This window comes from Aethina tumida, chromosome 7 (assembly GCF_024364675.1).
Source record: "Aethina tumida isolate Nest 87 chromosome 7, icAetTumi1.1, whole genome shotgun sequence".
Taxonomy (NCBI): Eukaryota; Metazoa; Arthropoda; class Insecta; order Coleoptera; family Nitidulidae; genus Aethina; species Aethina tumida.
Genome location: NC_065441.1, coordinates 4,838,334 through 4,862,214, shown reverse-complemented (window position 1 = coordinate 4,862,214; position 23,881 = coordinate 4,838,334). Strand labels below are relative to the sequence as shown.

Here is a 23,881-nt window from a genome sequence, read left to right as displayed (position 1 = left end):
GGATAGTTGAAGTACGTTTACCTGTTAGTGACATCTATTGTCTTTTACTGAAATTACATGTAATTCAGAATTAAATTTGTTTTTAAAACATTTATTTTTAATAAATAAAAAATTGATCAAAAATATTAATATCAAATGATTTTATTTATTATTTTTATAGTTTTTTCATATATGAAAATAAAAAAAATATTATTTAAAATTGAAGCAGGATTCTGTAATGCAGTCCTTAGTACTTAATACACAATTGTCTCTGGTGTAGAATTCAGGGAGCCGGTTTAAAAGTTTTGCGCCAACTCCTACGACTGAATTCATGAAAAAAAGCGTTAGTTTTTTAACAACTACGTCAACAGTTGGTTTTTAAAACCGCACGTGTCCACTCGCAAAGGAAAATCCGTAACGTTAATTAAATCAACCCCGTGTTGGATTGTAACGTTACGAAAACGTTCGGGTTAACCTAAAAGGGCGACGCAGTTTAACGATGAATACGGTGGCCATACCCCCGGGTCTCGGCTGGTACGTCACTTCGATAGTGGCGTGCGCCCCTGACAATACCCTGGTATACGGGGCGCGCTTTGACATCGTCGTCGTCAAACAGACAGACAAAGATAAACCTCTCAATGTGAGGATCATCACTAGGGCCCACCAGTCTACGTAAGAGGCACTGTATGTTGTTGGAACGTACGTAGAATTGTTCTTGGGGTTGTTTCAGTATCCTCTCAGTGGCTGTCAACAACAAAAACTGGGGACCTGGACACAAGTATGCTGTTACAGTGTGTGACAACAAGATTATAAAGTTGTGGGACATAGAGAACATGCAGAAGGTTCTCTCCCATAATCACCACCTAAGCGTTAGTAATGTATGTATAGAGAAAAAATATATGTAATAATTATGTTTAAAAGAATGTTAAAGTATATTTTAACTGAACATCAATTAAATGTTTATGGGAGGTTCTAACTGAATCTAATAGGAAACATTATTACATTAATTATTTGAATTAAATTAATCAGATTGGCATTTGTTAATATTTTATATAGGCAAACATCACTTATATGCATTTTTAAATGTTTTAAATGAATTAAATCAATCAATTATTACTTAATAATTTTAAGAAAGTGTCAAAAACCAAAATATTTGTACTAAGACAAAAACCTATAGTAAATAAGGTGTTACTACCAAACTATACAATATTAAATAAGATAATTCTGTGCACAAATACAGTAAGATTCACTTATAATTAAAACATGCCAAATAAAAACTCAGCCAGCCTTAAGAGAATATTAAAAGACAAAAAAATATCATATTTCTGTATCATAATGAGGATTGTTTTATTGATTATAGCACTTATTTTCGTTAAGAATAAATGAGTCACTTGTGAGTTACTTTATTAGTAATACAATAACTTTTTCTTGGGCTTGTTTTGTTCAACATTTAATCATGTGTTTTAACATATCTTTATGAAACCATATAAATCATAATCGTTTTATAATTTAAATAAAATGTTCCTTTGTATATTTTTTCGCTCAGACAGAAAAAGTGGTTGGTGTTACTTTTGCTGGAGACGATCGAGTAATCAGCGTGTCCGAGACTGGAAAAATAGTAATTTGGAACATTTTATTAAACAGTTTCGATAGTTTAGATCTATTCAATGGCAAAGATACTGTGACTTGTCTATCGACATGTCCGCATGCTGCATGGCTTACAGCGTTCGGATTCAAGAACGGAATGGTTATGATTTGCGATCTCAGACGTAAGTGAAAATATTACAGTTTTGAGCATTTTTTTAAGGTATTTTTTTATTCAGGTCAGGGTAAAATTTTATATAAACTCAGAGGCCATGAGAAATCGGTTTTGGACTTGGCTTGGTGTCCAGTTCCTGTTAACGTGTTCCCCCAAAATCCTAGAAACACGGTGGGAATGAAGAAACGGTCAGGCACACCGGAGCTAGAGTCGGTGGATGGATTTGACGATCCTTTGAATGGTTTATGCGAACAGGTTGTTGCCTTAGACGTCAAAGGTGATACTCCCACAACAACGTCGCCACCTGTAGTCGAAATTGTTGGAGAACAAGGTGGATCTGGAGATCAGGAGAGACAAACGCTGCCAGAATCGATTGATGATAAGGCTCCTGAATCATCAGAAGAGGTTAAAATTGGAAATGTTGGTCAAGAGCCCCAAACACTAGAAACTCCGATGGTTGTTGATAAAATCCCTGAAATACTAAAAGGAATTAAAATTGAAAATGGTGGTCAAGACTGTCCAAAAACTGAACCAGAAACTCTCAAACAATCAGAAGAGATTAAAGTTGAAACTGTCAGTCAGGGAGAAGCGAATGTTTCCAAAGAAACAGAAGTAGAAGTTGAGAAAAGCAATCAGGAGGAACCAAAAGTAATTGAAACCGAAAAGGAACAAACACCTAAAAAAACAGAAAAGAATAAAAAAGGGAAATCAAAAACATCAACGGAAGCTGAAATAAAAAAAGAAGAAACTCCCAAGAAATCGGACAAAGTTAAAGAAGAGAAGTCAAAAACTTCCACAGAATCGGAGATAAAAAAAGACTCTCCTCCTAAAAAATCTGGGAAAGGCAAAAAGGAAAGGTCAAAAACTTCTTCAGAATCGGAGAAAAAAGAAGAAACTCCTAAAAAATCAGAAAAAGCTGAAAAGGTGAAGGCAAAAACCTCATCAGAACCAGATGTGAAAGATGAAACACCTAAAATATCAGAAGAAGTTAAAGGGAAAAAGAAGAAGAGAAAGGGTTCAAGTACAGATACTCCGGAAGAAGTGAAAAAAGAACCTGTCGTGCAAGCCCCGACACCTGGTAGTAAAAAAACCGACAAGAAGAAGAAAGAAAATCCATGGATTAATCTGAAACATGCCGACGACGATGAACAACCGAAAATCACTAAAAATGCCGCAAAAGCCAAGTCCCCCGAACGCGACTTTGCTGCCGAATGCAGAGCATTGAAGGAAAAAATTATGGGCGTGGTTGATGAGCCCAATTCCGGAAGGAAGATATGTAAAAGGAACAGGAAAAAGGGGAAACAAAATGAGGAGGAGGCCGTTAAAAATGAGCAATCGGAAGAGAAACCGCAAGTAAACGTACCTAGATATTTAGAACTTAATGAAGATGTGGACCAATCTGAACGAACTGAGAGTGCGCCAGACAGTCTCCGTGAAGTGCCGCAAGAAATTAATAATGATGAATCCGAACAGACTCAATCTGCTGACGAACAAACGGAGAGTGCACCGGAAAGTCTACTTGAAATAGCCCAACAAGACAGTCAAATGATGGAGTCTGAACAAATTCAAGTGGTAAATGATCAAACGGAGAGTGCCCCGGAAAGTTTACGTGACGTACCACAAGCAGAGGGTCAGAATGTGGAATCTGAGCAGATTGAAGTTGAAGCTGAAGAAGAACGTACGGAGAGTGCGCCAGAGAGTCTTCTTGAAATAGCACGGGAAGACAATCAAAATATGGAAACTGAATCTACAGAGGATGCTCCGGAAAGTTTACCACAAGAGCAGGTTCAAAATATGGAGGTAAACACTGAGAGTCCAGCACAAAATCCCGAAGAACAAGTTGTGGAACGAATTCAAGGAGGAGCACCAGAAGTGGCACAACAACATGACAATATCGTTCAAGAGGAGGAAGTTCAGGAAGCAGACGCAGCGCAATCACAGGCTGTTATTATAACACGGAGCCCTGTAGATTCAGTTGAAGAGGAACCTCGCCGAGAGTATCTGTTGGCTTCGTCGGCTCGGGAAGGGTGAGAAACAACTAAATTGGAGTTTTCTTTTTCATTATTTGTAATTCCAGCCATATTTACATTTGGAGAGCCGGAACCGATGGACGGATGCAAACCTTCCTGAACTTGCCCAATAAACCTTTCAAGAAAATGCGAGCGTTCAACAGCGAAAAGGTGTTTGTTACATTGGCATGGCCGACTCCGAACATGTTGTTGTGCACATCTAAGTTCGGGGAATTGTTGCAGTGGACGGTGCCGAAGCCGTGCGAGTAAGTTTTGTAATTTTCACGTTTATCTCGGTCTTACCTGTTATTTTATTAAGGAAAGAACGTCACGTCACGAACATCCACAAGGACCATGGCAGTATTATATTCAAAGTAATGACCCCCATGGTGTTAGGAGACGAGTACAACTGGAAGAATTTAAAGCCCAGCAACGTTTGGTCGGCGGGCATTGATCGCCGCATATTGAACACCAGTTTAGGGCCTTCGAAGGCAAACCTCGCTTGTATCACGACCCTTGGCGGGCAGGTGACTTGTCTTTCAGCCTCTCCCTTCGCTCCAACTAAGTACTGTTGTTGTATTTTACGTGCAGTTCGTTTTTTAAATGTGTTATTTCGTAGGGTGGCTTTGGGAACTTCCGAGGGTGTATTCAAAGTTTGGGACCTGAGCAAGCATAGTGCCAAATCTATTCAAATGACACACTTTTACAGCAAAGTTAAAAATACCGTTACTTGTTTAAGATGGGATCCTAGAAATGAAACTGGTTTGGTGTTTGGCACCACAGAAGGACGGGTAAATAATTTTAATTTGAATCTCCAATTAAGTCTTTAACTTCTCCTTGAATTCAGGAGTATGAAAGAATATTTACAACATGATTTGTCTTCCCTGGCTGGCCAATCTGTTATCTATATGTTGAGGGAGAAAAAGATTATATATTCCACTTTTCAGGTTGGTCTTGTTGATTCGTCCAATCCGAATAAAATGCCCATACTTGTGAAGCACTTCTTCAAGGACCCTATCCATCAAATTGATTTTGGACCACTGAAAGGCTACGAAAAACGCGGTCTCTATATTGTTTCTGAAGGGAGACTTGGCATTTACGACCTGCAAAACTTAAATAATGGTAAATATAATAAAGTAATGTTTGTATAAATTAAATCATTTTTGGGTTTGAAGAGCCGGAATTGCTGAAGGTACCAGAAGGTACGTACGTGTTTAATGCCGCTTGGAAGCCCCGTCATCCCATCCTCGTCGTGAGCACCAAAAACAAATCACTTCTGGTATTTGACGGCGACTTGAATTTGAAAAAGACCCATTACATTCTGGAGAAATTCAACAATATAATATGGCATCCTCAATCTGCACAAAAGGCGAACAACCTTACCAAGTACAGCAAATGTTTTGCAGCCACAAATGTTACCAAGAACTTCTTCCTTGGCACATTGCATGATGATACAGGTGAAAACCAACAAAATTCTCAACAACAAACATTACGTTGCTCTTTTTCAGTTGAATTCGAAGTATTTACTGGACATTCAGGAAACGTTTTGTCGTTGTCGTGGTGTCCATTCGATAAGGATCTGCTCTGCAGCGTTGGAGAGGAAGGCTCTGCCCAGGTGTGGAACATGGCGACCAAAACGTTGGTCGGCACCTTCAACCATCCGAGCTATGAACCACTGACGACTGTGGTCTGGAGTCCTTTATTCATTGATCAAATAATCGTCGGATCAAAAGACCACACAGTTTACATGTGGAACATCAGCGAAAACCCACCCAGAGTGGCTGAAGGTAATTTTTATTCACCTTATTTGACATTGCCCCGGATAACGTGCCCACTTTTACAGAAATATCCGAACACCGCAGAGAAGTTTTGAAGCAAGTCATTGATGAAACTTTCGATTTGGTGGGCAAAGGCTCAAAAACAGCTACCGAAAAGTCGAAGAGCGAAAAGCACGCCACACTATTCCCCGGGTTGTATACCGGAAAAAACCCCGTCAGCCACATTGCCGATTTACACAAACTCTTGGATTGGATGGAGGCTAGAAATCGCGGGGAAACCTCCAGAACTCAGGGACTTAACGCCCAACAAAACGACCTACTTAAAATGTACGGCAGCAAGGAGGAAGTGAACGATTTAATAAAGAAAGACTGTAAATATCAATTAATTAGTCTGTGTGTAAATATTTTGTTTACCGTTTTATTTTTAGTAAAAACTAACAGGGATAGAAGCAAATTCAGCAACGTCGATACAATTACCTTAATCCAAGGAGACATCAAGGCAGGAGTTCAAGCAGCAATAGAACATAAACGAGTTAATCCCTGGATCATTTCCGTAGCCCCTATGATCTCAACTGAGTAAGTATATAAAAAAGTTTAAAGCCCTCAGTTTATCGACATGTTTTTTGTATTAGTGTATGGCGTAAAGCTTGTGAAACTTACGCACATCAATTGATGGAAATCGCGGAAACAGATCCGTTGGAATTAATGACTTATTTATTGGTGCTGCATAATGTTGAGGATGCTATTAATAGTCTGTGTGAACGAGGCTTGTATCGAGAGGCATTTATTTTGGCCAAAGTTAGATTACCTGATGGACATGAAACTATCACAAAGGTTATTGAAAGTTGGAGGCATCATGCGTTCGTCACTGGACAATTTGAACTTGCTGCTCAACAGTAAGTTACTGATGATTTTTATTCATAAATGTTAATTGCTTTTCGTTTCAGTGACATCGCTTTAGGACAGTATGAAAGGGCTGCACAACTTCTGTACAGAAGATCTGATGTGCCCGCTTTAGAGTTAGCGGTTGCTCTTTCTCAAAAAACAAAAAATCAAGATCTTAAGATAGCAGTCATGCAAAGATTACAGGATCTTAAAATGGTGAATCCGAGTTAAGCATAAAATAAATGTTTAATAATTTTTTCATATTTTATGGATTTATAAGACTGAAATTTAAGTCTATGTTTAATTTTTTATTTGTTGAAAGATTTTTATTTTAAGCAACGAGTGGTGCTAACCATGTATTATTCAGAATAAATAATTTGTTGTATAATTTGCTTCATTCAATTGACATTAAACACTCTTAAAAGTGACTGTTACTTATAGTTGTATTAGTTTATTTATCTTAACATTTATTAAACATTTGAACAACAATAACAATAAAAAATGCATTAAACATTGGCCAATCCTTGATACATGATCAAGTCCTCGCTGGAAGTGATTTGTAATGAAACGTTCGCCGGCACAAATAAAACAGACCCGTTCTGAATGGTGCTTCCGCCCGATACCGACCCGGAACCGCCGATTACAATGATAATGCTGCCGCTGTCTCTTGGAATGGTTGCGTAACTTTGTCCCGCGGATATTTTGATTTGTGCGACCGCAAAGTCTGGAACTGGCGGCCTGTAAATCTGCGTGTTTCCGTCTTCTTTTGTCGGCTTGAAGAGGATGTCGGACGGGTTTTCGCCCTCGTAAATCAACATTGAAACTAGCGTTTCGACGTCGATGAATTTGGGGGTGAAGCCCGCTCTGACCACGTTGTCCGAGCACGCCATGCATTCAACGCAATCTAAAAATGTGAAAATTGTGAGTTTAGTACTTCATGTGTATGTTAAGTGAAGTATACCTCCAGATAAATAGGCGTGGGGTTTGCTGGCGCCCAAATAAATAGCTTCTCCTGGCTGTAGCTTTACATAGTTTAAAAAGTAGACAACAAAAAGACCAACGTCACTGGGAAACTGACCATTTAATACTTCTATTAATGGGGCTAATTGTGATTCTCTATCCTGTTCACCTATAAAATGATTTTCTTTTAGTTAATTGTATTTAACAATAAGTTATTTTATACTTAATGTGCTGAACCTTTCAATTAAGCTTTGAGCTTCTTTTTCCAAGGAATCTTTGCTTAATTGGAACAGGGAAGCAAACGAAAATTTAAGAAATTGGACATCATCAGGTACATTCAATATTTCAGCCCCCACAATCCTATTGAGTTCTGGAATGGCTGTAAATCACATAATTAGTAATAAGAATTATAGAACTATTTTTTGTTATTTTACTGGTGACAAAATTTCTAATTTCTTTAATGGGTCTGAAACCACACAGTGCTTCAAATGGTGTTAGAGCAATGGCAAGTTCTGGTTTGTGATTTGGGTCTTTGTAAACACTGGGAAACTTTGCATGCAATTCTTCAGCAAGTTTCTGTAACAAACATTACATGCTTACAAGTAAGTCAATTCACAAGTAATTTAGATTTTTTACCTTATCAGGGTGAGCTTGAATGGACAAAGCCTTGTTAACAGATAAAATTTTGAACAAATAGGGTAAATCATCTCCGAATATTTCTCTTACGGATTTACCAATGAATTCGGGGTTCTCTTTAATCAACTGTGACAATGGGTTACCGTTACTTTTAACCATAGAAGGTCCGTTTACGTGGGTACCCATCCATAATTCGGCATAAGGGCTAGTTTCTTCGATTTCAAGCTGGGTTTTGACCAATTTTGCAACGGTGCTCGAATTTCCGATTTTTCCCCAGTCGTATTTTTGAACTTGACACTGTAACTCCATAGTTTAATTTAGAAAATTAGAGGTATTTAAAATTGAAAAGATAAAGGGTTATGTTTTTGAAAGGACGTGTCAATGTCATCGTCAGCTGGTATATAATTTTTTAAATTAAGCTGTGCTATAGTGTCATTGTGCTGCCTGAGACTTTATTAAGAAGTAATTAATTCAACACTTAATTTATGATATTCAAATTTGTAAACAAAGTTAAATAAAATGAATTACAAAGATCTGTAGTCAAGTTAGACAATACACCGATAGATGTCAACAGCAGCAAAATGCTTTTTAGTTCTGAAGTGTGTCAATAGATGCCACTTTTCCTGCGCAATTGCCTGTGACGTCAGACATCACCCCATTTCAAATGACTTTTTGATTCGCTGATGAAATGTATGGTGATTGCAGTGAAATGAACACAAGTTTTTAGTGTAAGTGAGTTAAAATGGGTGACAATCTCGCCCAATTCGCCTCCGGCGATTTTAATCTGAACGAATTAGCTGGAATTGAAGGTATGTCATTGTCAAGTGCGCATTTGTTTATGTTGTTAAATAATCAATGGGGTTTTGCAGATATACTGAGTCACTGCGAAAGTGAACTGTTGAAGCCCGAAGGGCTGTTCGAAGATGACGCGTTGTTGTCACAGTTCGACTCGCAAATTCCCATGGATGAAATTCCATTTGATTTCATGGGTGGGATGGAAAATGGAATTGAAGGGCAATTTATGGACACACAGCCAGTGCAGGCGGTAAATCCGCAGAACGTATTTTCGACCACGCCTCAAGTCTTGCCAGCCTATGAGAACTCTCCAGTCCTTAATCAAAAATCAAACCAAGTTGTGCCTAATGTCCAGGTCAAAAATGTACAAGTGCCTCTCCCAAATCAGACTGCAGTGATAATCAGCTCTGCAAATGTGTCGACACCACAGAAGCTTGTCTATAGTTTGCCTGTGCAAACAAGCCAGCATATTATTTTGCAGCAACAGCAGAAGAAGTCAACAAGCCAGGCAAAGACTCAACCCCTTTTGGTACAAAACATTGGACATGTCCAATCAGAAAATATGCCTCAGATCATAAAACTTATCAAATCTGAGGCACCTGTCACACAACCTACAGTTATGTACACTACAAACACATCTCCACAGGCCTCTTTACACACCCTTTTAAACAACAATCAGATCTTGACCACCACAAGCATACCATTTGTGTTGGATGCTGAAAAAGTGCCTATCAACAGGATGCCTCCCCAGAAGGAAGTTAAAGTTAAAGAGGTGAAGAGAAGTGCCCACAATGCAATTGAGAGAAAGTACAGGACAAGCATAAATGATAAAATTGTTGAGCTGAAGAATATTGTTGTTGGTGTTGAAGCCAAGGTATGTTTTATTACCCAATGTTAATTAACTGTAATGATTCTTTTTTGTGGATCATTATGGAAATGTTTCCAATATTATAATTCAAGGTGATTTGTGAATTGCATTGTATAGGAAAGTTTTTACACATTTATTATTTAGTTAACAAACATAATGTAAGGTATTAATTAGTTACACTTGCATGTCTGATTAGAAACACTTCTTTCACATTTTAAATTGTACAATTATTAATATGTTAATTTTTTATTAAAGCTTAACAAATCGGCGATTTTGAAGAAAACTATAGAGTACATAAGGTTCTTACAAAACTCGAATGCCCGCCTCAAACAAGAAAATATGGCCCTTAAAATGTCTGCTAATCAAAACACATTAAAACAACTCCTTACCACCGGAAACGAAGTCAAATATTCACCCCAAGATACTCCACCGCATTCGGACGTTTCGTCCCTGTCGCCGACGCATTCGCTTCCTTCCAGTCCGGAATATTCCCAGAACATCAAAGTAAAACTGACATGATTGTTTAAGATTAAAATTATTAATGTTTCGGGTGGTTTTTAGGATGAAAGCGACGAGGAGAGTATTGGCTTGATGAAGGGAATGATGGACCAGTCCAAACTTACGTTGTGCATGTTTATGCTTGTTATGATCACGTTCAACCCCTTCGGCGCCTTGTATAATAAAGTGGCGCAGGTTACAACAGGCGAATCCTACAGTGTCAGAGGAATATTATGTAACTATTCAATGTTTTACCTGTTGATAAATGTTTAACTCTCTTTTGTACAGGGAACGAACAGAACAGCATGCCGATATCCACGTCAACGATCTTGCTTTCCTTCGTTAATTTCATAATATTAGGAAGTTGCCTGATAAAAATGTTCGTGTATGGTGATCCGGTCATACCGAGTAAGTCAAAGGAATCTCAGAAGTTCTGGCAGCACAGACGGCAGGCGGACATTTACTTAAAGGAGGGCGACAGAATGGGTGCCAAACAGGAACTGTTGAGGAGTTTACAAACTTACGGTATCGCCCTGCCGACCAGTCGTATAGAATTGTTCTTGTGCTTTGGATGGCAGCTGTTCCGGCAAATTATGCACCGGTTGTGGATTGGAAAATGGTTGTCTAGGCATACTGGAGGCTTCATGGTTGATGGGTAAATATTACGACTGGTGTCCAATTAGACAACAATCTAAATTAATTCTTTAGGGTGACAAGACACGAGGCGTTGAATTCGTGCAAAGAATTGGCTTTGGTGTTCAACGATTTGCACAAGATTCAGCTGATGGGAGGCTCGGATGAAACGTGTCACCTCTTCGGATTGACAACATCTCTCAGTGCTTTAAACATGGCCGAAGCTGCGAACGGAAGAATCAACGTTATTAACATGATCGATATTTATGTAGGCGTGGCGTTGAGAGTCAAAGCTAGTTTCCCGTCTTTTCTGTATCCAATTCAACTGTAAGCGAAGTTAATTTTATTAATTTGGAAAGTTGAACGTGGATTTTGCAGGTATTATTTGGGTTTGGCCAAATTGTCGTCCACTAATTCGTGTGATCCAATTCCGGCTAGACTACAGTGGATATTCACCCCTACCGGATATAAATTTTTCGTCCAGTACAAACATTGCAAATACGCCAGGGATTTACCGTTCACTTCTATGAGCCCAGTGGTCGATCCATTAGCGACCAAACTTCGAGTAAGTCCTTTGTATTACTACGAAACTGTTTGTTAACGTTTATCCTTTAGTATTATAGAGAATATTTGTTGGAAAGTGCGCTGAAAATCCTAGTAGCACCCGGCTCCAAAAGTGACGACAAGAAAACCGAAATCGGCGACGTTTTGAGCTACATTAAATTACTGGAAGACAGTCTCTCGGTTGACCCCAAGGAAATATTCGGCTCCAATTCAGGTCAAAGTGAGTGAAATTTTCCATTAATGCTGCAATTAACACCAAATTTTCCGACGTGCATGAATGCCGTAAAATCTTCCTATTGCATCAACAACTAGAATCAATAACATTTGTTTACTACATAATCTTTCACAACTAGACTATCGTGACCAAGTGGCCGAATGGTGGACCGCTTTCATTTCGGTGGCCTGCTATTGGTTGCTCGGCGAAGATGCGGAGGCGGAAAGGACGTATAAGAAGTTGGAAACGGTGCCGGAACCGCTGACTTCCACGGATCATCCGGTGCCGAAAACTGTCATAACGGCTTACATCGCCAGAAAGAATTATCTAACTGAGGGTGGGCATAAAAAGGCTATGCAAAAATGCGAGTTGGCCAGTCAAATGTTGGCCGACAGCATCGCCTATTCCAGCTGCAAGAAGAAAGATAAAATGGTGACGGTGAGTTTTTTCTTTGGGATTTGTTTCAGTTATTTCGGGAACTTTGGGCGTTGGGGGTGCATTGTAGTTGCATTGCATGTTTTTTAAAAGGTGCAGTGTTTCTTCAGTGCAACTCGAACGTTTGATCACCCTCCAGGTGGGTAAGTTTCATATCAGCAGCTATATACAGTAGTTACCCATATATAAGCAATTTAAAAATATAAGCTACCACTTGAACTGGATGTCAGTAAATGAGTTGAAGGACTGTGAGAAGATGGTTAGTGGCTGGTGATTCATTTGACTCTAGACTTACAAGAAAAATATTGGTTTCTAAACTAATTTCAGCAATATCTATATTTCTTCAGGTTTATTTTATAGATATGGAAACAATGGTCACAAAAGCTTTAACCTTTATATTAATTAATCAGTTCCATTTTCTGCAGGTTGACTTTAATTTCAATTGACGATAAGATTGGATTAATTGATTGACTCGTGCAAATATTTTCGTAGTTATGACCTGGTTAGTTTCTCTAAATTTTTTAATTAAAAGGGAAATTGTTGTCTTATTTAGCCGTAAACTCTTATGCATCTCATTCTTGTTTCTCTCGGTGTTGGTAAAGCTGAATTATAATTTAAATTCATTGACAGACCTTAAAGTAAAAAGTTAATTTTGGGTACAGTTGTATGTAACATTTTATAGAATAAGAACATTAAATTAAAATTTGTACACTTAAAAATTAATTATCTTAATGACAAATGTTGTACCGACAATGTTTTTCAAGATGGTACAATTGGTGATCTGCGACTGGCTCCTGGAAACCCGCACCGCAATCTGGGAGGACAGCGTGGACGCCGGCATGACCGGACCAGTTTCCAGCCACTTTTTGTCAGCCTTCCAAAAGGACCTGCACTCGCTGCGATCGCTGGCGGAATTGATGCCGGTAAGTGCCTTAACTCCGGCTTAATTCGACGCGACGAATAAATCCGGGATTGTTACCGTTTCAGTCGGCGCTCTCGCGGGTTTTCCTTTACGACGCGACGGCAAGATTAATGGCCGGAGCGGCGCCAGGTAGGACGCAGCAAATGTTGCACAGGAGTTTGAGACACCGGCATGCCAGAACGTCGATGATCTGCAAGAAGGGTATTGAAACGAAGTTTGGAGATTAATTACGGGTTTATGATGTGTCTTCGTTTCAGGGGATAAGGATGATTCTGTGAACGGCACGGAACGTCAGCATGCTGCCGCTCTTTACATGGCGTGCAAACATCTGCCGGGACAGTTGTTGTCTTCGCCGGGTGAAAGAGCTGGTATGCTTGTCGAGGCGGCGAAAACGTTGGAGCGGATTGGAGACAAGAAGAAGCTGCAGGATTGCTACAAACTGATGAAAGCGTTGGGTACTAATGCTGTTACTAATTAAGTTTGATATTAATTATAATTACGTAATTAACTTTTAATTTTATGATTGTTAAATGTTTATATTAGTTGTGATACATTGTGACGCAATATGTTTTAGTTTTGTAAGTATTTATTAATGTACAAATTTTTATATAATACAACGTATTTTTATAAAGAATAAAGTTTTGTATTCTTGAGACATTTTTGGTTTTATTTACCTCAGTCCCGACTTAAAGTAAAAATCCACATTGTCCAAATGATGTAGTTTTGAGCCAAGCCATTAAAACCCCTCGTTTTCACAGAATGCTAGATAAAAACCTGAATGAAATTTGCACAAGGCGGAGTAGTAACTTATGTTTAATTAATTAATCACCAGAATGACGGCTTCATTAAACAAAATAAAGCGCTTTGCCAGTTCCACATAATTTATTAAAGTAAAATATCTGAATAAACGAGTAAGAGTATTACTAAAATTTACGACTTTGTGAAACATATATATCCAAATTGCGAGTTTGAATTTAGGGCCATTTATTTTCCCGTTTTTTATTCGCCGGGTTATAAAATGTTGGCCCCGCAGTTAAAGATAATTGTCTTTGCACTATGAGAACCGTTATGCATTAATCAAAAGTAGCTGCATAATGGAAAAGTGAAATGGGAGCGGAGTAAACAAAGCTCGTTAACGGATCGTATTTATCTACCGCGTTTACGAGGATTTCGGACGTTCTTAATTATTATCCCTTTTATCGAATTAACCCAATTCGCGTAACTGAAAATTAATACCTGAAGCACACCGAAAATAAAATGATTGAATTAATTTTTACGACCGGAATTCGCGAATATTTATTATTTGCTTACAGATAACACAATTAAAACGGTTGCACGCAATTTTATCGTACGCGAGCCGCATTACACACAAGGGGCGTAACTCGTTTAGTCGACGGGCGAATTTGTAATGATTTCATTTTGTGCAACAGCAAATGAAGTTTGTTTTGTAATATTCCGGTGTGGAACGCTCGATCCGGCGTTACATCCGGACGAGAATAGAATCCGGCTTCGAATCCATTGTTGGTGTACACGAGAAACAATGAAAAATAATGAGCGAGGAGATTCTTGCAATAATATTCCAGTTATATACATTAATTTAATTTTGTTGGATTTGGTGCATCCCTTATGCTCATGTCTCTCTGAAAATTAATGCTGAAATTTTATGTAGCTTCATAAAATCATAAAAATCATATTTAATATTTTATGTGATTAAAAAGTTCCTTTTAAAATTAGTTTTAATTATTTAATATTGACATTTTGTGTTCAGGTATTAAATTTCATTTAAGATTAAAAATACTTTTTTAGATATAGGATATTAAAATATTATTACAATTTTATATTCAGATAAATGAAACTAAATTATATTAAAAATTATAACTCAAGTTTAATTAATGTTTAAAAATGTTCCTTTTAAAATTAGGGATTTAACAAATTAATTTTTCTGAATTTTTTTTTTCTTTATAGTTCTGTACCATATCTATTATTACACAAATTTTATTTTTTGATAAAAAAAAACTAAACATATTTCTTTTAAAATTAAGAAATTAATTATTTTTTAATTGCTTCACCCCTTATATGTTTATATGAAAATTATTACTGAAGTTTTATTTTCAGATATATAAAATTAAAAAATTAAAAATTATAGTTGAATAAGTTTATTCATTTATTTAAGATTAAAAATGTTCAATTTAAAATTGGGGAATTTATAAATTAATTTTTTTTGAATTGTTTCACCCTATATATTCCCGTAATCATAAATTATTACTGGAATTTTATTTTCAGATAAATTATATTAAAAATTAGTTCTTTCTTTAGTTCGTGCTTTAATTGAATAATTTAATTAAATATTAAAAATATTCTTTTTAACATTAAACATCACTATATATGATAATTATTACTGAAATTTTATTTTCAGGTAAATAAAATAAAATTATTTTAAAAATTATAATAAATGCGTTAATACTTAAATATTAAAAAAAACTTTCGAAATTTTTTAAGTTTTATTCTCTATATTCCTGTATGTATGAAAATTATTACAGGAATATTCAAACTAATATTTTGAGTATGTATTTTATTACTGAAATATTCAGATAAATAAATTTGAATTATATTAAAAATTATAATTCATTTTAATAAAATTAAAATTAAAAATATTCTTTTTAAAATTAGAGAATTAACAGATTAAATTTTATATATTATATATAAAAAATTTCTATATCTATAAAAATTATTACCAAAATATTATTTTTAGATAAATAAAATTAAATTATATTAAAAATTATAATAAATGCTTTAATTGCATAATTTATTTAAATATTAAAAAAATCTTTTACCCTTAATATTCGTGTATATATGAAAATTATTACTGAAATATTCAAATAAATAAATTTGAAATATATTAAAAATTATAATTCATTTTTTAATTGAATAAATATATTAAAAATTAAAAATATTCTTTTTAAAATTAGAAAATTAAATTATTTTTTTTATATTATATATAAAAAAATTATATTTCTGTAACTATAAAAATTATTACTTATGTTTGAATTGAAATTATTTTTTGTTATTGATATCCTCTATATTTCTGAAACTATAAAAATTATTACTATAATTTTATATTAAGATAAATAAAATAATATTATTCCTTTTAATATTAGAGTTTTAATAAATTTAATTATTTTATTTAATTTTTGTTTTTTAATTGTTAGATTTTAAAAATAAAATAACATTAAAGATCGTCAATTGGATGACTTAAAAAAGATTAAAAATGTGCCATTAAATAAAATTTCATATTTCAATTAATGCCTATTAATTATCTTGCGATAAAACATTTACAGCGTGACCATAAAAAAATGCTTTGATACGAACTTGGACGTGATTATTTAGAATTCCCGTTTCGTGTTCCGCTGAATCATCCATTACAATTTAATCTACGTAATTACAATTTCGACGGTATATCATGAAAATTATTTTACATTTATTGTGTTAAAATGCCATATTTTATGTCGCGTAGCGTTATATAAATTCAATCAACACCATAATCCGTCCTTTAATAATATTTGTGTGGTTACCGGTTGAATATTTTATTGCTAATTAAAATTTAATTTTATGTCGTCGAAACAACAGTTTAATTTGTTCGGTTTTATAACGTATTGGATATAAATGTATTTATCGCCCGGATTTTACTAGCTGTTTATGTTGTTATGTGAAATATTTAATACATGGTGTTTTTTTATTATTTCGATGGTTGTTTAATACAACGCGTATTTTATAAAATGGACGACGACAATAATTAATTTTTAAATACAATACAAAATTCACTAAACCATTTAGTCAAAACACAAGTGCACAATTTTATAAAATGCCCCATATCGAATTCAATTTTAACAGTTTCAGTCACCTGAACGGATCATTAATTCGAACTGAAGGACTGGGGTGAATAAAAAAAAAGAAAAAATAAGAGACCGACTATCCAAGTGTATATTTTAATTGCAAAATTCTTGCCGTCATTACTTACCGTCTAGCAGAGCGAGGCAAAAGCGAAAAACGAAACGCGAAATCGTAAATTGCACGTAGAGGGTTCACGGGTACACGAAAGCCCAACGACGAACGAGTCCGGGGTCGGTCGAAAACAAAGAAATAATCTGCTTCTGGTGAATTAATCCGTTTGATCGCCAACTTGAGATTATCATTTTCTTTGTTCAAGTTCTTTATATTCGCTCCTGTAACTAACACATGCCTGATCTTTAAAAGATCACCGTTATTAAGGAGTTTTCTGTGCAGCATATTGACACTGGCCCGGGGTGGAAGGAAAAACTTTAATCAATTAAGGGGATCAGTCGACTTATACGAATTTAATAAGTGCCAGCCAATCCTTATACTTTTTTTATTAAATCAAATTCCATCAACTCGGATAAATCGGGCGTTTCATAAATCCATTCCGTCATCCCGAAAATCGACACAATAGCGTTGTTTGTTGTGTACTTTTAAAAATTAATTAATCAACTATAATAATCTGTAAATAAATATTCAGAAGAACGACCGTAATCTAATACTACAAGGAATTTGCGTTGAATTAAACACCACACGTACGCCTGCAAAATATAAATTAATAAAACAGACGATGTTTTACAACGCAACGAAAATGTTATTTTTGTTAATTGGATGTGAAATTTTAATTATTATGACGACGCACGGAATACTTTAATCGCCCGAAATAATATAAAAATTTTAAGAAAAACAAATCGTATAGTGGTAATCTCTTGTAATTACTCATGTGCAATGAAAATATTATCCTGAGTTAATTAAATTTAAGCTGAAGCAATCATCCCACTGAAAGGTAGGTAAATAATCGAATTGTGTTTTTGCGTATTGTCACTGTTTGTTTTTAGGTGATTGAAATGAAAATAAATCAGAAACGTTCAATGGTAATCTTTGCATACAAAGCTGAAGCAGTTTTAAAAAATAACACCCCATAGAAAGGTAAGTAAATGATTTATATGTGTTATTGAGAATAATCATTGATTGCTTTTAGATGCTTGGTTTGGAATTTAGTTGGAAAACAATGCATTTCAATTTATCCATAGGAAGAACTGGAACAATCGATTCAAATACATCGGAAACAATTCATTTTTATCAAGTTATAAACAACGTAATCTGCTTTAGTCGTTTGATTCACCAACATTATTGCCAATTCTCTTTACTTCGTATGGTTTTATACTTGTCGAGTATTTTGGACTGCGAATTTTATGATAATTTTATAATTTACTTATTATAGGATCACAACAGAAGACTTAATTTGCTCAAAATAAAATAAAAATGTTAAATATTCATAAAAAATAAGCGTGTAATGGTAATCTTTGTCACTACGATTTACAATGAAAATATTATCAACTTGATATTAGGCTGAAACAGTTTTGAAAATCCCCCCATGGAGTGGTAAGTAAATGGATTGAATGTGTTTTTGAGAATTATCATTTATTGTTTTTAGGAGATTTTGATTGGATTTAGTTGGACAACAATGTATATTAATTTATCTATAGGAAAAATTAAAACCATTGATTAAAATAGATCGACAACGATTCGTTATCAACAAGTTTTGAAATATATAACCTGTTTTAGTGCTGTATTCACACTTATTTTAATTTACTCTTTGCTATGTATAATTTTATACTTGTCATGTAGTGTATTTATTAATTTTGGATTATGTATTTGTGAATAATTTTGTATATTATTTAAATGTAACAAGTCTTTAATCGTCCCAAATGAAAGAGAAAACATCTCTTTTAATTATTAATTAATAAAAAAAAAACATTCTTGTAGTATTAAAATTTATCATTATGATTTACAATGAAAATATTATCGAAAGTCATTTGAGATTAGGCTGAAACAGTTTTGAAAATATCCCCCCACGCAGTGGTAAATAAATCTTCTGAATGTGTTTTTGAGAATTATCATTGATTGTTTTTAGGAGATTTTGATTGGATTTAGGTGGACAATAAATTATATTATATATTATCTATAGGAAAAATTAAAACCATTGATTAAAATACATCGACAACGATTCGGTTTCAACAAGTTTTGAATTATATAAGCTGCTTTGGTGTTGCATTCACCATTATTTTAAATTACTCTTTGCTATGTATAATGTTATACTTGTCAGATATAGTGTATTTATTAATTTTGGACTATGTATTCGTAAATAATTTTGTATATTATTGAAATGTAACAAGTCTTTAATCGTCAAAATGAAAGAAAAGCATCCCTATTCATTATTAATTAAAAAAAATTTGTAATGTTAATATCATTACGATTTACATTGAAAATATTAAAAGTCACTTGACATAAGGCTCAAATATTATAGAAGGGTAAGTAAATGATTGGAATGTGTTTCTGAGAATAATTATTGATAATAACTCAAAATTAAAGTTTTTAATTCTGAAAAATATATGCAACATATAGAATAAGAATATGGTAGTTTTATAATACAGTACAAAACAACAATAGTAAATTAATATTATTGTTATATAAAATTTACCTAATTAAAACAAGTAAATCATAAACTTTGTGGGTATTATATTTATCTAAGTATTAATTTTTTGAACAGGTACTTAAATAAAATAAAGTCATATTTGGAATTTATGCTAATCAAATTTTAAGCATTCAGACCTAATCTTATTTTAAAATTCGTTCTGATCTACTTTATACTTAATAAAGTTGTCACGACAAAAACAACATTAACGTCCATCATTTTTTATCACGCTTAATGACACCCTCATGAATAGTAGATTTAATTAAGTAATGACAAAACTCGTAGGCTTACAACGGTAAAACACGACGAAATGACCCAAATTCTTAAATCATTTTACAGTTGCCACAGCAGTCTAATGTAAAATTTATGTAAAAACCAGAGACATCGTAAGTCGAGGCTTTTTGGCGTCCGGAAAGGTTTCTTTTGTAAACATCGAATGTGTATATTAGTTTTGAGAGTTGATATAACCACACCGAAACCGACGTTATGAAAAATAAATCCCAACGTCAAATAAAAGAAATGTTTGAGTGAAAGGAATCTTGAACCCTCATCTTTCATATAGAAAATCTTTAAGCGCCAGCCGCAAAGTTTTTTCCCCCTTCTCGATATCTTCCATACAATTTATTTATATGGTGGAAATGTTATTAGGCGTAAATAGCGATATTACTCATTTAATGCGGCCAGTAAATATGAATAAAGCGTGTAATTAGTGGTTAAAGCAGAGTGACATGTTCACACATGTTAATAATTCACATGTGTTAATTATAGATCTATCAGTGTGTTGCCGAGAGCTGCAGATAGGTCAAATTTATCTGGTGCATCATTGAAAACGTCTACCAAATGTGATATGACTGAATATTACGGATTACAAATCTAGAATCAATAAGTCCGCAAATTTACATCAAGTGTTATTGTGCTCTCGTCCGATTACGCATTGGGATGTTATCAAGTGGGGAAATGCGGAATTATCCACTAATCATTGCGTTTGGGATTATACAAGATTAAAATACACATCGTTCAAAATAAAGACACCGCATGACAAGTATAAAATTATACGATGCAAAGAGTAATTGACGATAATGTTGCCGAATCTAACAACCAAAGTAAATTACGTTGTCCTAAACTTGTTGAAAATGAATCGTTCCTGATGTATTTTAATCGTTGGTTTTAATTCTTTCTTTGTATAAATTGAAACTACTTTTTCACATTTTTATTAGAAACCCATTTCTTTCAAATTTTTCGAAGTCAGTGTCTCTAAATTTTTTAATTAAACGAGAAACTATTAACTTACTCAGCTGTAAACTCTTGTTTCCAAAATAACGCATTTTTTTATTTCAACACATCTTATATTATTAAATAAATATATGAAAAACTATTAATAAAATAAAAAATATCTGTTTTAATGCTCAGTTTATTCAAATTTTTGTGTTATATTAGATTAATTTTGTTACCTTATGTTTGGTAGAATTAGATCAGATATTCATTATTATACAAATAATTAATAGTTAAAAAAACATCAGTGGACCAAAAATATGCTTCATTAACACACACAAACTGTAATTAATAAACAGCCTCCATTTGTCGCCTTATTAAATTAGCCCAGAAACTAATAACTAAATTATTAGTGTTCGATGCACGACAAATTGAGAATTCGATAATAATGACGTCAACACTACGAATCTACATTAAAACGGAATTCCATTTATGAGAAAATTAAGTTCGTCTTTGTATATCATTATCTTTAAACAAAGTGCTTCCGTCTTTGATTATTTAGCGTGCAATTACGTTTATTAGATGTAAAGTCTGCGTGTTGACGTTCGCTTAATCTTTAAGAAACGTTCGCGTTAAAATTTGTATGCGCCCAGACAAGCCCGAATAAAATTTAATGCATGGACTAAACCGGGATGACGTATTAAAATTAATTTTGAACGGTTTCGAGTATAAATGCATTCAGTGGATCGTGTATTAACTTTATAATTTGTACGGGTAGTTAGGGATGTATTGAGGAGGGCAGGAAACGTAACAGAAGTAGCAGTAATGTGCGAGGTATAGTAATATGCAGTAAATTGTGAGCCGTTGTGAAGCCAGGTAATTTCCTCCTTGAAATAGGCGTAAGCTCACCAACTATGCACAGAATTCAACGCCACTGATTACGCTCTTCATCTTAGAAAACGACTGAGTTATTTTTATCTACTCCCCCCGTCGCGACGTCTCGCTTAAATTTACCGGTCGTCTCTTCCTTTATTATCGTTGTAACCTCAGGAGTTGCCCTGAGAAAAATTACATTATCGTCAATCACTTTTTTGCCAAGCGGGGTTTAATGAATTTCCTGGTTTTCGCCTTTGACACATTTTTAAATGAACAACAAACTATTCAGCTTGTCTCTTCTCAATAACTTAATAATAGAAATAACAAAAGGAAATTATTTAAGAAATCAGATCAGAAATATTGCAACAAATATATTATCAAAGTAAATTAAATAAAACTGAACTAAACACTAAACATCAGAACCTTTAAACCTGTAAAACAACTAATATCACCAAATAGCTTGAAAATTATAAAACAAAATTAATTAAAATGAAATATTTATTGAGGTCCAGTCTAACCTAACATAATCTAACTTTACCAAACAAATTTAATTTAACTCAAGTCAATTTAACAATTATATTAAGAATAGTATTAATATACATTTTACAAAAACTTGAAAGAACTGAATATTAAAACATATTTTTAATTTTATTAATAGTTTTTCAATACTTTTTTTAATAATATATGAATGTTTCAAGAGTTTTGTTGTAGCTCAGCCTAACCTAATACAAAATATTCTAATAAAAACAAACTAAGTTTTATACAAGCCCTTGTTCAATTTCACAATTTTATTAATTTTTAATCTATTACTAATTATATAAAAGCTTGAAAAAATGTAATATTAAAAAGGATATTTTTAATTTTATGAAGGCCTAACCTAACCTAGTATAACTTTACGAAACAAATTTAATTTAACTAGTTATTGTTCAATTTCACAATTTTATTGAACATAAATCTTGTATCTCTTAATAACATATGAATATTTCAAGTTAGCTCAACCTAACCTAACCTAATCTAATCCAATATAAACTAATTTTATGTAAAAAAATAATTTGTTTTACTAATTTTAAATCTATTATTATTATATAAAAGCTTGAAAGAATGGAGTATTAAAATGGATATTTTTAATTTTATGAAGGCCTAATCTAACCTAACCTAATATAATTTTACGAAATAAATTTAATTTAACTAGTTATTGTTAAATTTAACAATTTTATTGAACATAAATCTTGTAACTCTTAATAATATATGAAAATTTCAAGTGTAGCTCAACCTAACCTAACCTAACCTAACCTAATCCAATATAAACTAATTTAATGTAAAAAAACTAATTTGTTTTAGATAAGCCTTTGTTCAATTTCATAATCTTATTAATTTTAAATCTATTATTTATCATATAAAAGCTTGAAAGAATGGAGTATTAAAATGGATATTTTTAATTTTATGGAGGACTAGTCTAATCTAACCTAATATAATTTTACGAAACAAATTTAATTTAACCAGTTATTGTTCAATTTCACAATTTTATTGAACATAAATCTTGTATCTCTTAATAATATATGAATATTTCAAGTGTAGCTCAACCTAACCTAACATAACCTAATTCAATATAAATTAATTTAATGTAAAAAAACTAATTTGTTTTACTAATTTTAAATCTATTATTAATCTTATAAGAGCTTGAAAGAATGGAGTATTAAAATGGATATTTTTAATTTTATGAAGGCCTAATCTAACCTAATCTAATATGATTTTACAACAAACTAGTTATTGTTCAATTTCACAATTTTATTGAACATAAATCTTGTATCTCTTAATAATATATGAATATTTCAAGTATAGCTCAACCTAACCTAACCTAACCTAACCTAACCTAATCCAATATAAACTAATTTAATGTAAAAAACTAATTTGTTTTAGATAAGCCTTTGTTCAATTTCATAATCTTATTAATTTTAAATCTATTATTAATCATATAAAAGCTTGAAAGAATGGAGTATTAAAATAGACATTTCTAATTTCGGAAATAGTATTTTAGCATTATTTTAATCAAATACATATTTAAGTTTTTATTGAGGCCCGTTCTAACCTAAACTTACATAACTAACCTTACGAAACTTAATTTAATCATAAAGTTATTGTTCAATTTCACAATTGTATTAAATATAAATCTAGTTTCAATTATCCAAAAACATGAAACAACTGAATATTAAAACATATATTTTTTAATTTATTAATAGTTTTCAATACTTCAAACACAAGACAAGATAAATTAATGTAATGTAAACAAATTAATCTGTTTTACAGTCTTTGTTTAATTTCACAA

The 23,881-nt window shown here is 33.3% G+C and overlaps 3 protein-coding genes across 3 annotated transcripts; 2 read left to right on the top strand and 1 right to left on the bottom strand.

The window, feature by feature from the left end:
* The first annotated feature begins 315 nt into the window (after positions 1 to 315).
* Positions 316 to 6,798, top strand: LOC109606851 (gem-associated protein 5-like). The gene is made up of 14 exons (XM_020023383.2): positions 316 to 651; positions 710 to 857; positions 1,526 to 1,748; positions 1,803 to 3,765; positions 3,816 to 4,013; positions 4,067 to 4,312; positions 4,367 to 4,538; positions 4,695 to 4,869; positions 4,923 to 5,204; positions 5,256 to 5,534; positions 5,591 to 5,896; positions 5,954 to 6,101; positions 6,158 to 6,421; positions 6,473 to 6,798. Exons 1-14 carry the CDS (start codon positions 479 to 481, stop codon positions 6,639 to 6,641), a joined length of 4,746 nt encoding a protein of 1,581 aa, XP_019878942.2. The 5' UTR covers positions 316 to 478; the 3' UTR covers positions 6,642 to 6,798.
* Positions 6,799 to 6,837: 39 nt separating this feature from the next.
* LOC109606852 (mannose-6-phosphate isomerase) lies at positions 6,838 to 8,383 on the bottom strand. Its single transcript, XM_020022593.2, has 5 exons — positions 8,007 to 8,383; positions 7,805 to 7,946; positions 7,594 to 7,749; positions 7,372 to 7,539; positions 6,838 to 7,314 (listed from the first exon to the last, which is right to left on the bottom strand). The coding sequence occupies exons 1-5, from the start codon at positions 8,313 to 8,315 to the stop codon at positions 6,917 to 6,919; spliced, it is 1,173 nt and encodes a 390-aa protein (XP_019878152.1). The 5' UTR covers positions 8,316 to 8,383; the 3' UTR covers positions 6,838 to 6,916.
* Positions 8,384 to 8,660: 277 nt separating this feature from the next.
* Positions 8,661 to 13,590, top strand: LOC109606017 (sterol regulatory element-binding protein 1). The gene is made up of 12 exons (XM_020022594.2): positions 8,661 to 8,815; positions 8,876 to 9,675; positions 9,925 to 10,173; positions 10,231 to 10,402; positions 10,456 to 10,822; positions 10,876 to 11,127; positions 11,179 to 11,365; positions 11,416 to 11,584; positions 11,718 to 12,016; positions 12,778 to 12,936; positions 13,001 to 13,136; positions 13,193 to 13,590. Exons 1-12 carry the CDS (start codon positions 8,749 to 8,751, stop codon positions 13,411 to 13,413), a joined length of 3,078 nt encoding a protein of 1,025 aa, XP_019878153.1. The 5' UTR covers positions 8,661 to 8,748; the 3' UTR covers positions 13,414 to 13,590.
* Positions 13,591 to 23,881: the final 10,291 nt, after the last annotated feature.

Bases quoted from the DNA above. Each gene is read 5' to 3' on its own strand.
- LOC109606851 (XM_020023383.2), top strand. From the start codon at position 479: ATGAATACGGTGGCCATACCCCCGGGTCTCGGCTGGTACGTCACTTCG. The intron at 5,535-5,590 runs GTAATTTTTATT...CCACTTTTACAG, and splicing joins CCCACCCAGAGTGGCTGAAG to AAATATCCGAACACCGCAGA. The intron at 6,102-6,157 runs GTAAGTATATAA...TTTTTGTATTAG, and splicing joins GCCCCTATGATCTCAACTGA to TGTATGGCGTAAAGCTTGTG.
- LOC109606852 (XM_020022593.2), bottom strand. From the start codon at position 8,315: ATGGAGTTACAGTGTCAAGTTCAAAAATACGACTGGGGAAAAATCGGA. The intron at 7,947-8,006 runs GTAAAAAATCTA...TGTTTGTTACAG, and splicing joins TTCAAGCTCACCCTGATAAG to AAACTTGCTGAAGAATTGCA. The intron at 7,750-7,804 runs GTAAAATAACAA...TGTGATTTACAG, and splicing joins AATTAGAAATTTTGTCACCA to CCATTCCAGAACTCAATAGG.
- LOC109606017 (XM_020022594.2), top strand. From the start codon at position 8,749: ATGGGTGACAATCTCGCCCAATTCGCCTCCGGCGATTTTAATCTGAAC. The intron at 8,816-8,875 runs GTATGTCATTGT...GGGGTTTTGCAG, and splicing joins CGAATTAGCTGGAATTGAAG to ATATACTGAGTCACTGCGAA. The intron at 13,137-13,192 runs GTATTGAAACGA...TCTTCGTTTCAG, and splicing joins GTCGATGATCTGCAAGAAGG to GGGATAAGGATGATTCTGTG.